Genomic DNA, 17,006 nt, shown 5'->3' on the forward strand with positions numbered 1-17,006 from the left:
ATGGCCAATCCACCTAGCCTGCACATCTTTGGGATGTGGAGGCGAAACCCATGCAAACACGGGGAGAATGTGCAAACTCCACACGGACAGAGATCGAACCTGGGACCTTAGTGCCGTGAGGCTGCAGGGCTAACCCATTGTGCCACCGTGCTGCTCGTCAATCTTTTCATTTCCACATCAACTTTCCTCATTTCCATTTCCTTTTGAAATGCCCTCTCTCTTTCCTTTTCGTCTGCCACAGTCATTTTCTACTTTTCTTGCATTTCTAATTTCTTCAGTTCTATTTTTTCTGTTTATCTTTTTTTCCTGTATTTCTAATTCTTTCAGTTGTAATTGAATTATAGCTAATTTCAAAGATTCAGGCCTGTGTCCCCGGCAAATTTAAATGCTGAGCTATCACTTATATTATCTTCACCTTCCTCACTGCTTCAGGTAAAGTCAACATGTGTTTCCTGGCGGTGTGGGGTTGCTTCAATGGGAAATCCCATTGACAAGCGGTAGGAAAACACCATCCCACTGCCACCGAATGAGGCTCTGCCAGGAAAAATACGACTGGGGATCTGGAGAATCCTGCTCTAAAGTCTCTAATTATTTACTCCTCAAAGAATGCCCAGAAATCATAACAAAATCCCATTAGGCCTCTCTGTATAATCATAAACATGGGTGGAAAGAATGATGATTTCACTTTACGACATCTTAATTGCACCTTTTGCATCCATACAGTCTATCTTTCTTTTAAACCAAAATGTTGAAACATATTACGGTAGCAGTTATATATGCACCCTAACCCAGGCTTTTAAAACCAGTACTGCACCAGATACAAGTAATACAATATATATTCCACTTTCAAGCATTCATCACAATGCCTTCCTATTGACAACTATATTATCTTTTCATTATCAACACACTGTCTTCCTCTTAACAACTATGTTATCTTTCCATTGCCAATATTCACTCCTCCTCTGACCAGCTATATTAACTTTCTAATCCTACTATTCTGTCTTCCTACTGGCAACTATATTATCTTTCCATTGCCATTATTCTGTCTACGTTTTCCCAAATATATTGACTGGATTTTTCCGACCTTTGGGATTCTCTGTTCCTGTCAGTGCAACCCTGCCTCTGGGTTTCCCAGCAGTGTGGGGAGGCTTCAATGGGAAATCCCATTGGCAAGCAGCGGGAGGGGAGATTCCCGCCACCAGTGAGGAGAAACACGCGACTGGGGTACCGGAGAATCCCGCCCATTATCTTTCCATTACCAATATTCTGCTTTCCTATATTTTTAACAATATGTTTTGATTGAAGTATCTCAAATTTTAACACTCATCGCATCAAAACAATGGCCCCATCAGGGCCATCATCCCCACGGAGGAGAGAGAGTGTAAGAAAAGTTTGAAAATATGTTAAAAACTGTACCACTTGCTGGGGGTGGCTGTCAGGGGTGGGGGTGTAGCGAGGAGCAACGTGCTGACATGTCAGGGTGACCTGGCTCAAACTGTCATTGCTGCAGTATTTGTTTTAAATGCATCCATTTTGTACAAGTCACAGGCCCCCAGCTGCTCACTCTGCTGACTGCTCACTGTGTCCTGTAGATGTTCACAGAGCCTCTGGTCATTTGGGAGCCCACCCAGGACACCCCTCTGGAAATCCTCAGACACCAGCTGACCCATCAACGGGATGGGCGTGGCCAAGCTCCAATTAGTGGTCCACCAGGTGCTGCCACTCCTCAGTTCACTCATCGGAAGCGCAGCCCCACTGCAGGGGAAGCAGGGGAATAACAGAGCCCACTCCAAACAAAGGACACTTGCACCGTGGCCTTTGTCACCCTCCTTGGCACACTGCCCCTCTCAAGGCAGAGGCCTCAACAGTGACACCATCAGCTAGCTCACTCCGCAGGACCACCAGCTGTCTCCAAGCCCTGCCTGTCCACTGCATTCCTGCTCCCACCCATCCTACCCCAAGCAAGGTTGTCACAACCTGTGTGTCACATCCAGGACCCACATCATATTGCAGCTATGCTCCCAGCAGACGCAAACATCACTGCCTCACACCCATCTATGGGACCTGTCCGCAGACAAGCCTCTAAGCATGGAGGCGATTGGTGGCATACAGTGACCCTCTCCACCACACAACCAGGTGCCACCCTGCTGACGGGATAATACACGACCCACCCAATGAGGATACACACAGTAGACCCTCCCTCCCCCGGGGAAACAGGACAGGGTCACAGAAACTATTGCTGATATGGATTGTGGCAACCACAGTTACCCCTGTTGCCAGGGACAGGTGGAGAGGATAAATTCTCCCACTTCACAGGCCCAGTGCTATTCACTGATGGGGACAGGAGTGCAATGTGAAAGGCCCCATATCGGGGGATAGGCTGAGGGATGGGGATGGGTTTGAGGGGGTACATGTGGAGGGCGCTGAGGTTCAACTCTGTTGGCTCTGGATGGGCAAGAGAATATTCATCATGCTTACACATCTTCTCCTCCCCCCGCATTCCCCGCCGAGAATGCTTGCTGTCGACCTGGCCATGGCTGCCTTTGCGGACACACGGAGGCAGGAGGCACAGGGCCTGCTCGGGGAGGATCCTGCACAAGAGAATCCTGCCCCAGAAGAGCAGGGGCCTGCTGGTGAAGTTCCAGTGCCGGCCATCCAACAGGTCGAGGAGGAGGGGCGAAGGAGGTGCTGCATCAGGCCACGTGTATAGAACATAGAACATACAGTGCAGAAGGAGGCCTTTCGGCCCATCGAATCTGCACCGACCCACTTAAGCCCTCGCTTCCATCCTATATCCGCAACCCAATAACCCCTCCTAACCTTTTTGGTCACTAACGGCAATTTATCATGGCCAATCCACCTACCCTGCACGTCTTTGGGCTGTCGGAGGAAACCGGAGCACCCGGAGGAAACCCATGCAGACACGGGGAGAACGTGCAGACTCTGCACAGACAGAGACCCAGCGGGGAATCAAATCTGTGACCCTGGTGCTGTGAAGCCACAGTGCTATCCACTTGTGCTACCGTGCTGCCCTTAGTCATGGCCCTTAGTGTATATAGTCAGTGCCTGTCCTTCAAGGAGATGCTGGTCCACTTGAACCGCCAAAGACTTTGGCTAACTAGGGAGACAGTGCACCACATGTGCCAGTTGAAGGCGCACTTGACACCGCAAGGGTATGGACGTGGATACCCACTCTCGGTAGTTGTCAAGGTGACGGTCGGCCTCAACATTTATGCGTCTGGGTCTTTCCAGGAGCTGAGGCAGGGACCTGGCTAGGACCTCGCAAACATCCGTGCACAGGTGCATCTGCGCTGTGGCAGATGCCCTATGTGCACGGGCAGCAGGATTTGCAGCCATCACTGGCATGCCCCAGGTTCCAGGGGATAATCGATGGAACACCTGTCCCTCTATGAACACCAGCTCATCAGGGCCTGCCCTTTATCAATCGGAAGGGCTTCCACTCCCTGAATGTGCAGTTGGTGATTTCCAGCCCTGCCACTCCTTACAGGTGTGAACCCAGACAGCACATCAGATGTGGAGGTGACCTCCTGCATATCTCGCCCTCTGACCTGAGATGCCATTGGTGGTTTTCCTCTGGAGGACCTCAACCTAGATGGGCCCAGCCGACTTTCAGATGTCACACGTGATGAGGTGCCACCCTGTACTGCCCACTGTCCATCAAATGCAGCAGCAGGGGGGGAATTCAGAAGCGCTGAGATATTCCAGCACCTCCCCTGTGGGAGGCATTGGCACAGGCCCCACCCCTTCCTCCTCTCTCAGGGTGCTCGGTGACCTCTAGGCAACCCCCTGGGATGGAGGTGAGGTCAGAGTGAGCTCCTAGGGTCTAAATTACCTGGCACTGCCAGTCCTTAAGGCCCACCCTCATCTCAACCAGGGTCTCAATACCCTCAACCATGGAGGACAGAGACTGGTCCATGTCCCTCAGCGAGTGAATCATGTCCCTCTGTGCTTCGGTCATGTCCCTCTGTGCTTCGGTCATGTCCCTCTGTGCCTTGATTATGTCCTCTGTGTCTCGGTCATGTCCCTCTGTGTCCGACAGTGCTCTTGATGTCCTCAGTCCTGACCCTTTGTGATTGGGCCAAGCTCTGGAGTGCCTCAGCATTGGGGGCCCGGTACATGGCTGCCTGTGACTGGGCTCCCTGTTCTGAGCCTCAGCCATTGACTGCACAGTGTGCCCAAGCCTTGGACGTTTTGACCCATGGCTGAGACTTTTTGACCCAAGGATTCCAGCATGGATGCCACCCATTCAGTGTTGGCCTGGGTATCACTCATTGTCAGCACCATCTGCTGCACCTGAAGGCAGTTGGGCTGCTCCAGCTGTGCCTGCAGACACTAGAATGTAGCTGACACCCCTTCCTGTAAATCCTGGCTCTGCATCTGCATCTCCACCAGTGACGGGATTATACTTTCCAGAGGTGCGACACCTGCCCGGACTGCAGCTGATTCCTGGGATCAGGCAACCCTCCGACTGTCTGCTCCCTCAGGAGTTGCTACCTCCACCTGCTATGCTACAGCATGTGTGATGTGCACATCAGAAGGTGACTGATGTACCGTCAATTACCACGAGTCGAGAATGGTGAAACAATCAAGGCTTTATTGCACAAGATGTTGTGCCTCCTACAGCTGGAACCAGAATGGGAGCAGCGTAGGAGAGTATACACTTTTATACGCCGCCTACTGGGAGGAGCCAGCAGGCTGGGATTTACTGTGGTACCTGTAATACACGGGCAGTACCGTAATACACGCAATGTGTTACTAGTGGTGTTTACCACAGTGACCCAGGGTCCTCTTCACTAAAATGCCCCCCCCCCCCCCCGAGGTTATAGACGCTGCGATGGTGGATGGTGCAGGTGAATGCCGTGCCGAGATGTTGGTGTTATCCCCAGAATAGTCCTCCAGGATGGCTGGGGTTGTGGTTGGGGGAGATGGATGGGCCTTGTCTGATGGTGATCCTGCAAGACAAAAGATAAGACACATGGTGAGATCTTGGGAAGGAGTGGTCTGGGGGAGAGGGGTGACTCACTTGCTATAGGGACATCATTTGCATTAGGGTCTCACTTGGTTGTCGACTGCCGACATCCACCTTGGAGATAGCCCTCTCCTGCACCTCCCCGGATAATACCATTGTCCTCTGCTCAGTGGGGGTGAGAGCCTGGAGGTCCAGGTTTTGTAAGTTCCCTTAAGTTATGGGCCATCTTATTCTGGGTGACACATAAAGAACATGGTGAGAGGCATGGAGGTGTATTAAACGGGGAGGCTGCGGCTGGTGGCATGTGTGCAAGGCTCCTGGCCAAAGAGGACAGTATAGGTGTTCGGATTTGGTGCAGGGTGGGATGGGAGGGAGATGCAGGCAGTTATGTTTTGCTTGACCTCTATGGGAATGGGCGTGTGATGTGAGGAGTGAGGGACAGGAGTGATGCCAGGGGAACAGAGGTGGTGACTTACCCAAGCTGCCCAAAGGGGGTTGTTCATCTTCTTGCGGTACTGTGCGCCAGACCGTCTGGTGAGGTTCACCGTGCTGAGCGGCTCGGCCACCTATGCCCAGGCCCAACCGTGGGTGGTAGCCTCCTTTCCACCCTGGGGACGAAGGTATCTCACCCCTCCTCCATCACACCCAACATTCTCCCCAGCTCCGTGTCCATGATGCGTGACGCTGCTCTTTTTGGAGCCATCTTCTTGGCTGGAATGAGAGTGTGGGGAGTGGAGTGCTTATAAGCAGCTCCAGCTTGTCAAGCTCTCCAGTGCCAATGCCAGCCCCAATGAATCCGATGCTGGTGAGAATGAGAATTGCTCTAGATTCAAATGGGCAGAGTGCTGGCCATTAGCATGTCCTGAATTGGGGAGGCGGAGGCATAGTGGTATTTTCACTGGACTAGTTAACCAGAGATCCAGAGTAACTCTCGGGTTCAAGTACCACCACTGCAGATGGTGAAATTTGAATTCAATAAAAATCTGGAATTAAAAGTCCAATGATGGCCATGAAACCATTGCCAATTGTCTTAAAAGCCCATCTGATTCACTCATGTCCATAAGGGAAGGAAATCTGCTGTCTTTACCCAGTCTGGCCTACATGTTATTCCAGACCCACAGCATTGACTCTTAACTGCCCCCTCAAGGGCAATTAGGAATGGGCAATAAATGCTGGCATAGCCTGCGACGGCCAAGTCCCATGAACAAATTTTTAAAAATGTTTCTCTGGAAATAACGCCCCAATGGGAATGCGAACCACATGCAGTTCAGTCCTGGCATCAACACTTCGGCCGGAATTCTCTGGTCATTGCAATTCACTTTTCCCGCCAGCAGTGCAGCCAAGCCCGCGGGCTTCCCGCTGGCACTGACTGGTTACAATGGGAAATCCCATGGACAAGCAGCGGGAAGATAGAATCCCGTCGCCAGCGAACCGCACCCTTAGCCTCCCAAAGGGAGAATTTCGTCCATGATCTTTCCATTACCAATATTCTGTCTTTCCACTCCCAAGCATTTCTATTCCAAATATTCTGGCCTCCTTTTTCCAATTAAAATATCTTTCCATCTGGTTGTCTCTTCAGTGAGCCCTGGTGCTGACCTCACTCACCCTTAATACTGACAGAATCTTAAGAAGCTTGAGAATATCACTTCCATTGGCTTCCGAGACTACTACACAATATAATGGGAATTACTTTTATGGGCCTTACCCTAAAGTCTCGTACTTTGGGCATCCAGTTTTTCGGCCAACTAATCCCTCTATCTTCTATCCAACTTGTGTCATCTTGGACTTCTATGCTCTTTTACCAAACCAAAGGATAATTTATTTCATCACATGTCTCGACTGACACATTAAAATTCTCCTATGTCTTTTTTTTAAGTGAAGTTCAAGTATACCTCAATTATTTTTGCATTGTTCCCTCCCCTTTCCTCTCAGTGTCTCTCACTGCAACATGGTCCCATAGCCTTTGACAGCTCGGCCAAAAAAACATTCCAACCCTTGTCAGCAAAACCTCAATTTTCTGATTGGCATTATTTTAATGCGTCAATCATGGAAGCAAGGCTTTGGTGGAATCGCACTATTTTAACAACGGAGGGCTGTTTCAACAACAGGAAAACACAGTTCTGTTCTCAACCAGCGCCCACAGATTGTCAATTCCCAGCAACACAGGCTGAGGTTACCCCTCACTATCTGGTCCAAAGATTCTCATTATCGCATAGGTATAGTCTGAAGCCCACTCAGAGTGAGTGCAGGCACACACAATCAAACTCGCAGGTCTGCAAGGCTCAGGTCACTACCTGGCCATGCACAAGCCAACTGCGCCAGCAGGAGCACTGCGCAAATGCTCTCTTGAACACCCTTTAAAAAATGTGTTATTAACTCAACAAAATGAGCCGGCCTTACCTCCTATTCCGAAAATGAAGCCCGCCATGTAACATATCCTTAATTTGATCTGAGGTTCTTCTCTTAGAATCTTCACACAGTCCAATCCAAAAATTAATATAATAAGTGCAAAGCCTGCTAGAATGTCTGCTGTAATCATTAGCGCTCGAGTGAGCACTATTTTAACTGCAAGAAAAGGAGGAACAAAGAAAGAAACTCATTTATTATACATGTATTCAAGTCACAACTGTCTTAAAAGGAGGTCAAGTGAGGCCCCTAGTCGTCTCAGAAAATAAACAGAGTATCAACTGTGGGTATGTTTCCATTACAGTGTTTGGCACTTTCTTAAATGAGTCCTGTATCCTGGCTACACTAAATCTTCCCTTTATTTTATTTCTTCTCAGGTTGTGGGGATTGCCAGCATTTATTGCCCATCCCTAATTGGCCTAAAAGGGAGGTGGTGGGCCTGTTTTGGTTTGCTATGGTTGAATGGTTTGCTAGACAACCTCTGAGGGCAAGTAGGAGCCAGTCATGCTGGTGTGGGGTTGGAGCCACCTATGGCCAGGTTTCCATCCCTAAAGGATATTAATGATACCTCTGGATAACATGACTTGTCCGCCATAGCACACGTTCACCTTCAAGTCAGACGTTGAGCATAACCTATGTTGATACGGTGGTGTGTTACACTGACAGAAGAGATGTTAAAACTCTCATGTAGACATATAAGATCCCATGATAATTTTCAAAGAAGAGCCCTGGAATGCTCCAAATATCCTAGCACCACCTATTGTGAAGTTGCTACAATAAAGGACAATGATATGGCCATTAATCTAATTGCTGTTTGTGGGGTCTTACTGTGCACAAATTGGCTGCCATGTTTTCTACATTAGAACAGTGACTCCACTTGAACAGTAGCACATCCTGAGACTGACAATTGCCATATAAGTACAGGTCTGTCTGCTCCTGATATCTGTCCTAAATAATCCCTTCATAACTTTCTTGAATTGTTGCCTCAATAGATTTAAAAGTATTACTTCAAGCTGACCTTCTCTATTCCATTCTGTAAAAAAAATTCCTTGGTGCATATTCATCGTGAAATATTTCATGACTCGCAGCCAACATATAAGGCAATCCAAAAGTCTTCTATGGACATATAAATAGTAAAAAGGATAGGGCGGCACGGTGGCCAGTGGTTAGCACTGCTACCTCATGACGCTGAGGACCCGGGTTCGACCCCAGCCCCAGGTCACTGTAGCGTGGAGTTTGCACATCTTCCCCATGTCTCTGTGGGTCTCACCCCCACAACCCAAAGATGTGCAGGGTAGATGAATTGACCCTGCTAAATTGCCCCTTAATTGGAAAAAAATAATTGGGTACTTTAAATTTTTTTTAAATAGTAAAAAGGATGGTTAAAGGACAAGTCAGGTTAATTAAGGACCAAAACAAGGCTCTTTACATGGAGGTAGGGGGCATAGCTAAGGAATTAAATGCTTTGCATTTGTCAAGGAAGAAAATACTACCAGAGTCAGGATGAAAGAGGGATTAGTCAGATTCTCCTGATCAGTAACTAAGTACTCTAGTCAGCGGGAAAACCAGAGTGATTCCCGTTGGTGCCAGGAGCGATCCCGATGTGCCATACAATGGCACCTTTAAACATTTTTAACCTCAAATGGGTTTCAGTGGCATTCCATGGCACACCGGGGTTCTCATTGGATCTGAGACAGGTGGGACTTAATCTTGCTGGCAGGTCCCACACCTCAGAGACCAGGGTGCCAGTTTTAAAGAGTGCCCCAATCTCAAAATGCTGCTGCAGCCCACCCCAGATTGCTAGCAGGGCACCCCCACCCTAATCACTGACAAAGGTCCCCCTCAATGCCCCCTTCAGTCCACCCAGTCCTTCATTTCAACCCTTCCCTTTCAAGACCAGAAGGCTAAAAGCTTTGAACTGCCTTGTTTACATTCAATTTCACACCCCATTGCCTCCTAAAAGCTTTTTGACTGATAGGGTGAGACAGTTTCAAAGGGGAGATTCAGATTGTTTATTTATGTAGCTCTGCAGGGATTCATTAACTCAGTGGAGCAAGCATTTTTCTTTTTTTTAAAAATAAATTTAGAGTACCCTGGCTCCCCTTGCATTAAAATTACTGCCAAAGAAATGTGACCTTAATGGGTTCAGCCAAATGCAATCCAGTACCAAAGGTAATGGAGCATCTTTTATGAACAATTCAAAACAATTTTTATTCTGCCTCTGGTATAGATTGGAATCCAGGAGATTTGTGAGCTACCTCCCAGAGATTACGCTGCTACCTTATCCCAGTGTCCGACTTGTATACCCATAAACATTGGAGGGCATATTTCCTGGGTGGGTGCTCCCAGTGTTCAGACAGGGCAGGCCCTCAATGTCCTCTTTTTCCCACCTTTAGTAATTCAAACATTCACACCAGCATCTTTCACATCTGCGAGGCATCTGAACATAGCCAATGAATTACATTTGACATTTAGCCATAATTATAATACAGGCTAATTTGCACACAGCAATATTCCAGCAAAGGCACATGAGATAAATGACCAGATAAATGACAATGACCAGGGGCAGCACGGTAGCCTTGTGGATAGCACAATCGCTTCACAGCTCCAGGATCCCAGGTTCGATTCCGGCTTGGGCCACTGTCTGTGTGGAGTCTGCACATCCTCCCCGTGTGTGCGTGGGTTTCCTCCGGGTGCTCCGGTTTCCTCCCACAGTCCAAAGATGTGCGGGTTAGGTGGATTGGCCATGATAAATTGCCCTTAGTATCCAAAATTGCCCTTAGTGTTGGGTGGGGTTACTGGGTAATGGGGATAGGGTGGAGGTGTTGACCTTGGATAGGGGGTAGGGTGCTCTTTCCAAGAGCCGGTGCAGACTCGATGGGCCAAATGGCCTCCTTCTGCACTGTAAATTCTATGTAATCTATGTAATCTGTTAATTGATGGTGGTGGTTGAGGGATCGGTGTTGGTCAGGACACTGGGAAAACACTCTATTTCTTCATCAAGTAGTACTATGAGGCCTCTTGCATCCAACTGACCAGGTGGACATCACTTCACTTCGATACCTTATCAGAAGTACAGCATCCCTGACAACGCAGCACATCCCTCAGTGCTACTATCTTGGAGTATCTATTGGCTCAAATCCTGGAGGGGATTGTATCTACAGCTGCTTGACTCAGAAGTGACAACTCTATCATTCCACATTGATGTGTGAGTTTATTTTAAATGGGACAAAGCCTTTCTAAGATCCTGGAACATAATACAAAGTGCATTAAACATTCATACACACAGTTGGCGGGCTCAGATTTCTGACCTCATTTCTTTATCCCATTTTTTAAAAAATAATTACATTTGCTTTATCCCCTTTGAAAAACTGCTCATGTCAAAAAACATTAGTTGATGGGGGTGAATTGTGGAGATCTAATGCCAAATAGTTCCGGCCACCAGACTTTAGAAAGGGTTTGAGGGACCTTTGAGTGCTGAGGAGATTTATCAAAGTGGCTCCAAGAATGAGGGATTTTAGTTACAAGGTTGGGTTGGCGAAGCTGGGGCTGTTCTCCTTGGAGTGTAGGAGACTGAGGGGAAATTTGTCTGAGGTGTATAAGGTTATAGCTGTTTTATGTAAGCTCGACAAAGAAAGGCTGTTTCCATTAACCAATTGTGCAAGGGCTAGGGGACAGAGATTTAAGGTTTGTGCAAGAGATGCAGTGGAATGTGAGAAATAACTTTATTACGCAGCGAGTGACAATGACCTGGGACTCACTGCCTATGAGGGTGGTGGAATCAGAGACGATCAATGATTTAAAAAGTAAACTGAATGGACGCTGAGGAGAAATGAACTTGTAGGGCTACAGGGAAAGAGCAGTGGAATAGGACTGACCAGATTGCTTTTCGGAGGGCCAGCATGAACGTGTTGGGTCGAATGGCCTCCTTCTGCACCATAGTGACTATGACAAGGAATGCCTACAGCATTGGAATTATTTCAAAAGCTGAAGGACTCTTGCAACAATGGAACTTTTCTTCATTTTTCTCCAACAGCATAAATCAACAAAGAACCATTCTCATTCAGCCATTATCATATCCGAGGGCTGTTAGTGCTCCCAAGCATTTTCATATTTGTGAGGCGAACGCAGATTCGCCAGCATTCCGGCCAATGAACGACTACGTCAGTGCAGTATATGCCTGGTCTTCTGGAGCTACTTACGTGGATGTTCTGCTAATATGGAGTCATATTGGTCACATGTCCTGATCCCATCCACGGAGTTTGTGACGCATTCCCACCACAAACCCCTGCATTTCTGACTGACCTGGGAATGTGAGTCAGAAAAAGAATTAAGATCATTTGCATCTGTCTGTACCAGTCAGATAAGTGTCAGTGTGACCCTGTTTTCTTTTCCACTCACCAATACTCCATGGACATGTCTATAGTGTTCATCATTACAGAGTAGTCTGACCACATCCATAATGAAGTGAATTTACAACACAGAAAAAGGCCATTCAGCCAGTGTTTATGCTCAACACAAGCCTCTTCCTATCCTATTAACTTCACTTTATCCTTTCTCTTTATTTTTTCATGAGTGTGAGTGTCACTGGCTGGGCCAGCATTTGTTGCCCATCCCTAATTGCCCTTGAACTGAGTGACTTGCTAGGTAATTTCAGAGGGCTGTGAAGAGTCAATTACACTGAATAGAATAGAATTACTACAATGCAGAAGAGGGCCATTCACCCCCTCGAGTCTGCACCGACCCTTCGAATGAGCACTCTATCCATGCCCCCCCACCCTCGCCCTCACCCGCCCCCACTCTATCCCCATAACCCCAAAATCTAACCTGGACACTAAAGGGCAATTTATCAAGGCCAATCTACCTAACCTGCACATCTTTGAACTGTGGGAGGAAATTGGAGCACCCGGAGGAAACCCACACAGTCATGGGGAGAACGTACAAACTCAAAACAGAAAGTGACCCAAGGCTGGAATTGAACATGGGTCACTGGTGCTGTGAGGCAGCAGCGCTAACTATTGTGCCACCGTGCCACCACTGCTGTCGGTCTGGAGTCACATTTAGGCCAAACCAGGTAAGGATGGCATACTTCCTTCCCTAAACGACATTAGACAACCAGGTAGGTTTTTACTGAGATCAACGACAATTTTACGGTCACTATTACTGAGATCGGCTTTCACTTCAGGATTTATTGAATTTAAATTACTCCAGCTGCCCTGGTGGGGATTTGAACCTGCACTCCTAGAGAATTAGCCTGGGCCCTTGGATAACTAACCTTGGGCATTACTACTTTACCACTCTTTGTCCAGAACATCCCTCCATCTTATCCACTATCAGGTACTTAATCTAGATTGCTCTTAGTGATCATCCCATCATGATCAGATCAGTGTAGCCATGTTTATAATGGTCAGCTCATTGGCCATCAAAGCTGGGCCATGTCTATAATGAACACCCCATGGGCCAGAAAATTGGACCATGTCTATAATGGTCATCTCATCAGACATCACAGCTGGACCATAATGGACATCCCACTGGGCAGGTTAGTTTGGTCCATGACATGATGCTCATTTAATTTACTTGAATAAAATAGCGCACAAATAATACATTACAGATGTGTGAAGTTCTCACCGGGTTGAAATTGCATCAAATATTTTATTTGTGATGCTTCAGTTTCTGCTGCGTTAGATGTTCGCCATGAGTCAGTACTGACTAAATGCTTAAGGAAAACAAGGATGACATTAACCTTTGCTGTCCTATGGATGAGTTTATTAGTCCAGGCACTGCTCGACTCCAGGGAATACTGGAGAGGTTCCTCAATAGAATCATGTATTTCAGCTTTGATGGATTTCAATGCTTCAAGGGATTGGCCTAGTCAGGTTCAAGTGGACACTGTCAATCTCTGAGCTTCGATTTGACTAGGATAGAGCAGCTTTTGGAAACAACTAAGATTGAGGGTAATATAATTGAGTTGTGTATGATGAAAAAAGGAGTTGGTGATGTGGATGGAAACAATTTGCTCTGGTTTCTGCGGGGGTCCAGAACACACTTGCGTAACCGTAAAAGTAGAGCCAGATCATTCAGGGGTGGGTGGATGGATTTGTTTATTGTCACATGTACTGAGGTACAGTGAAAAGTATTTTGCTACGAGCAGCTCAAACAGATCACTTAGTACATGAAAATAAAAGAAAAGAAAAAGAAAATACATAATAGGGCAACACAAGGTACACAATGTGATGTCAGAAAGCATGTGCTCAGACAAAGAGTTTTGGAAATCTGGAACTTTCTGCCCCAGAAATAAGCTGTTGAGGTAGGCGGTGGGGAGGGGCATTGGGGAGTGGGGGGTGCTGGTTATTGAGCCCCAAATAGCTTTCTGTTCGGCAAGGGCACTGAGGCCAATGAATGAATTATGTTACAGATCAGCCATGTTCTTATTGAATGGCAGAACAAGCTTGAGGAGCTGAATGGCCCACTCCTGTTCCTCTGCTCCAACCCCTTGGAAGATGCCACCCTACCTGTTCTCTTCAAAGTGAGATAAAGGAGATGAGGAAGAAAACACATGCAGGTGATGCGCGATCAATAACCACAGAAACGAAGGAGTCGTCCGAATTGAAGGCTTTAATCTACAAGATGTTTCCCCAGCAGCTTGAGTACAGAAAGAACGTTGGCTGCTGGGAAACACGGGTTCTTATACTCCGCCCATTGGGCGGAGCTACCTTCGTCTTGACCAATGAGAAAGCAACACTTGGGCCAATGAGCAGCGAGCCTTCTCCACCAATAGCAGCTCACACTCCCAGGTACCATAGTACCTCTAATCATACCGCAGCAGGCATGTAAAGTGTTTCAAAAACTGGAGTAAAACCCATGAGGGCTGAAATTCTGAAGTATGACTGGAAAGTCTTAGACATAGAGGGTGCCGATCTGATTGACAACAACAACTTGGCTTGATGTAGCACAGAAATGTTTACACAACTCAAACACATTAAAAGAGCATTTAAATTGGGAGTCAGAGGGGGCTAAAAGGACAAGGGCAGAGTGAGGTGACGAAGGTGGGGTGGGCTGGGTGGGGCCACCCCGGACATTCACATTTGCCAAGCTGAGTAAACCTTCTTATTTGAAACCAGCGGATTGCCCCTGGCAGGAGCAGGAGCCAATCACATTGAAGTAGATTTATTACTGTAATGTTAGTGTTCGTTTGAGCATTGTACAACGTGAGGTCAAAACTCACAAATCTAGTCAGCGAGTCAGCCATTTTCCTGGAGTTGCCATGTATGTTGAGGGATATCCTGTGTCCATTGTAGCTGATGTGGTGGCCTTGTTCAGCTGAATGGCTTGTTTTCCTGTTGTAACTCAGGTTACACATTGCTTTATCCCTTCCTGCATGCGAAGCTCAGAATTCCCATTGCACATGCACAATCTCAGCAATGGTACTTGTGGCGTTGGCTCTCTGCTGCATAGCTCCATTTGTCTTACATGGTGTAATAATCCTTACAGAGCCCATTGGGAATACACTAATTGATCTCCTCATGGATGTATTTTAGAGTTGATCAACTAATGGTTATCCCATGATGTATTTTAGAGTCCAACAATTGGTTATCCCATGCTGTATTTTTAGGTTGATCAACTAGGTTATCCCATGATGTATTTTGGAGTCCATCAACTAAATAAAAGAACAGAAATTAACTGAGGGATTGTCTCCCCATGGATTGCCAGGGAATACAAGCTCCCCCACTAGTGGGTGGAGGTCCGTCCAGCTGAGGCTCGTTATCTTGCTCTATAAAAGCTGGCCCAGACTGAGACCAGCATTCCGGCAGTCCCGACTGGGACCTGTGTGTACGCCGCTGAAGCAGCCATTTCTTTGACCTGAATAAGCTCCCGTTTACTTACCTTCTCGGGGCCCCTGGTAAGAACAGCACTTTCTCCCTATCAGATCCCTTCCCTCCCCCTTTCCTTGAAGGTAGTCCACACAAATGTACCATTCCACTGGGATTGTACCTGTTCAAGTATCCATTCTTTAATGCCTGGATATGAATTGAGAACAGTCATCAAAACTATTCAACTGGAGGAGGTGGAATCAGACATGAAAACCTTCGAACAGGAATCATTGGACAGCATTGAAGAACAGCAACCCCGACTAGTTTGTCCTGTTGGGCCTATTTGGGGAAGCAGTTATGTTACTGGACAAGTAATCCAGAGGCCGGGACTAAGAAGCTCACCATAATATCTGGGGACATATGAATTCAATCCATTATGAACCTGTAATTTTAAAATCAGTCTCAGAAACGATAATCATGAAATTATTAAACTGTTGCAAAAAAAAACCATTTTGTTCATTAGTATCCTCCAGGGTCAGAAATCTGCCATCATTACCTGGTCTGGCCTATATGTGTTGCTAGGCCCAAAACAATGCGTTGACTCTGAGCTGCCCTCGAAAATGGCCCCGTCAGCCACTCAGTTGGATCAAATTGCCTAGGAAAAGTTAATGAGACCTGGAACTCCCTTCCTAACAGCACTATGGATGTGCTGACGTCACACGAATTGCAACAGTTCAAGAAGGCGGCTCACCACCACCTTCTCAAGGGAAAGGAAGGATGGGTAACAAATGCTGACCTAATATCTGCGACTAATTTTGAAAGAAGAATCAATTAATTCTGTATAGACATGGAGTGTCCAAATGGCTGCTGTTGACAGCTGGTAGATCATTGACGGAACTTTGCTCTTCCCTGGAATTCTCCCCCGCCAGCACCCCCTAAATGAGACCTGAACCTTGAAAACAGTTTGGGCCATAAGACTGTGGCCCTGGGGCATAGCAATGGGCACATTGTCAGCATGCCCCTAGTTTGCGTTCCCAAAGAATCTCCATCCTACATGACCATCAACTCTTGGGCCTTTAACAAGACGTGCCTTCACAACACCCTTGTCCAAGATGTATTAAAGGGGTTAGGACTGGCTTAGTGCCAGCATGTAGCCCATTAGTCGAACATTTTAGCATAGTTTTATGGCAAAGGGCAAATGTTACACAATAAGTACAACTTGCGCCATCATCAGAACATATGTTCGGAACAAATAAAGGCCATTTAGCGCCTCTGGCAGTTGCCAGCTCCTAAAACAGTAAGTAGGCCATTCAAGGAGGGTCAATCGTGTTCTTCCAGCATTCCAAATGCAAAAGCATTTGAGGGATAAATATTGACGTTCTATCCTTCTTTTCTCACTTTGTGAAGTTAAAATGTTAAGATTGTTCCTTTTAATTCACAAAGCCTTATTGCCCCCATCCCCCAAGCCCGACTCTCCACAGGGGTAAGAGTCTGTAACTCCCTCACTGAGGACCAAGGTCCCAATTTGCAGCTTTTGTGGATAAATGGTTGGAAATGAATCAAATCCTCAAAACACCAGCGAAATTCTGTAATTCAATGTTCTGAATTATGGCATTTCAATTATCCAGTCATCACAAACCAAATACCCCCCCCCCCCCCCCACCTCACCACAAACACACATTAAACAGAAGCCACAAATCCATGGGTTTGATTCAGAAATGTGGAAGGGAAGGAACAACTGCAGATGCATCGCAAGGAAGGACTGACTTTTTCCACAAAACAGATACAAAGGGTGAACA

At 47.0% G+C, this 17,006-nt stretch overlaps 1 protein-coding gene across 1 annotated transcript in view; it reads right to left on the reverse strand.

Annotated features, from left to right (window-relative positions):
- LOC119950795 (claudin-16-like) overlaps positions 1–17,006 on the reverse strand; it is a 37,865-nt gene that overhangs the window by 20,054 nt on the left and 805 nt on the right. Inside the window, exons 3-4 of the mRNA XM_038773578.1 lie at positions 11,599–11,701; positions 7,391–7,555 (exon numbers count right to left, since the gene is read on the reverse strand). Coding sequence (XP_038629506.1) covers positions 7,391–7,555; positions 11,599–11,701 — 268 coding nt within the window. The remainder of the gene's footprint in view (positions 1–7,390; positions 7,556–11,598; positions 11,702–17,006) is intronic.

This window comes from Scyliorhinus canicula, chromosome 16 (genome assembly GCF_902713615.1).
Source record: "Scyliorhinus canicula chromosome 16, sScyCan1.1, whole genome shotgun sequence".
NCBI lineage: Eukaryota > Metazoa > Chordata > Chondrichthyes > Carcharhiniformes > Scyliorhinidae > Scyliorhinus > Scyliorhinus canicula.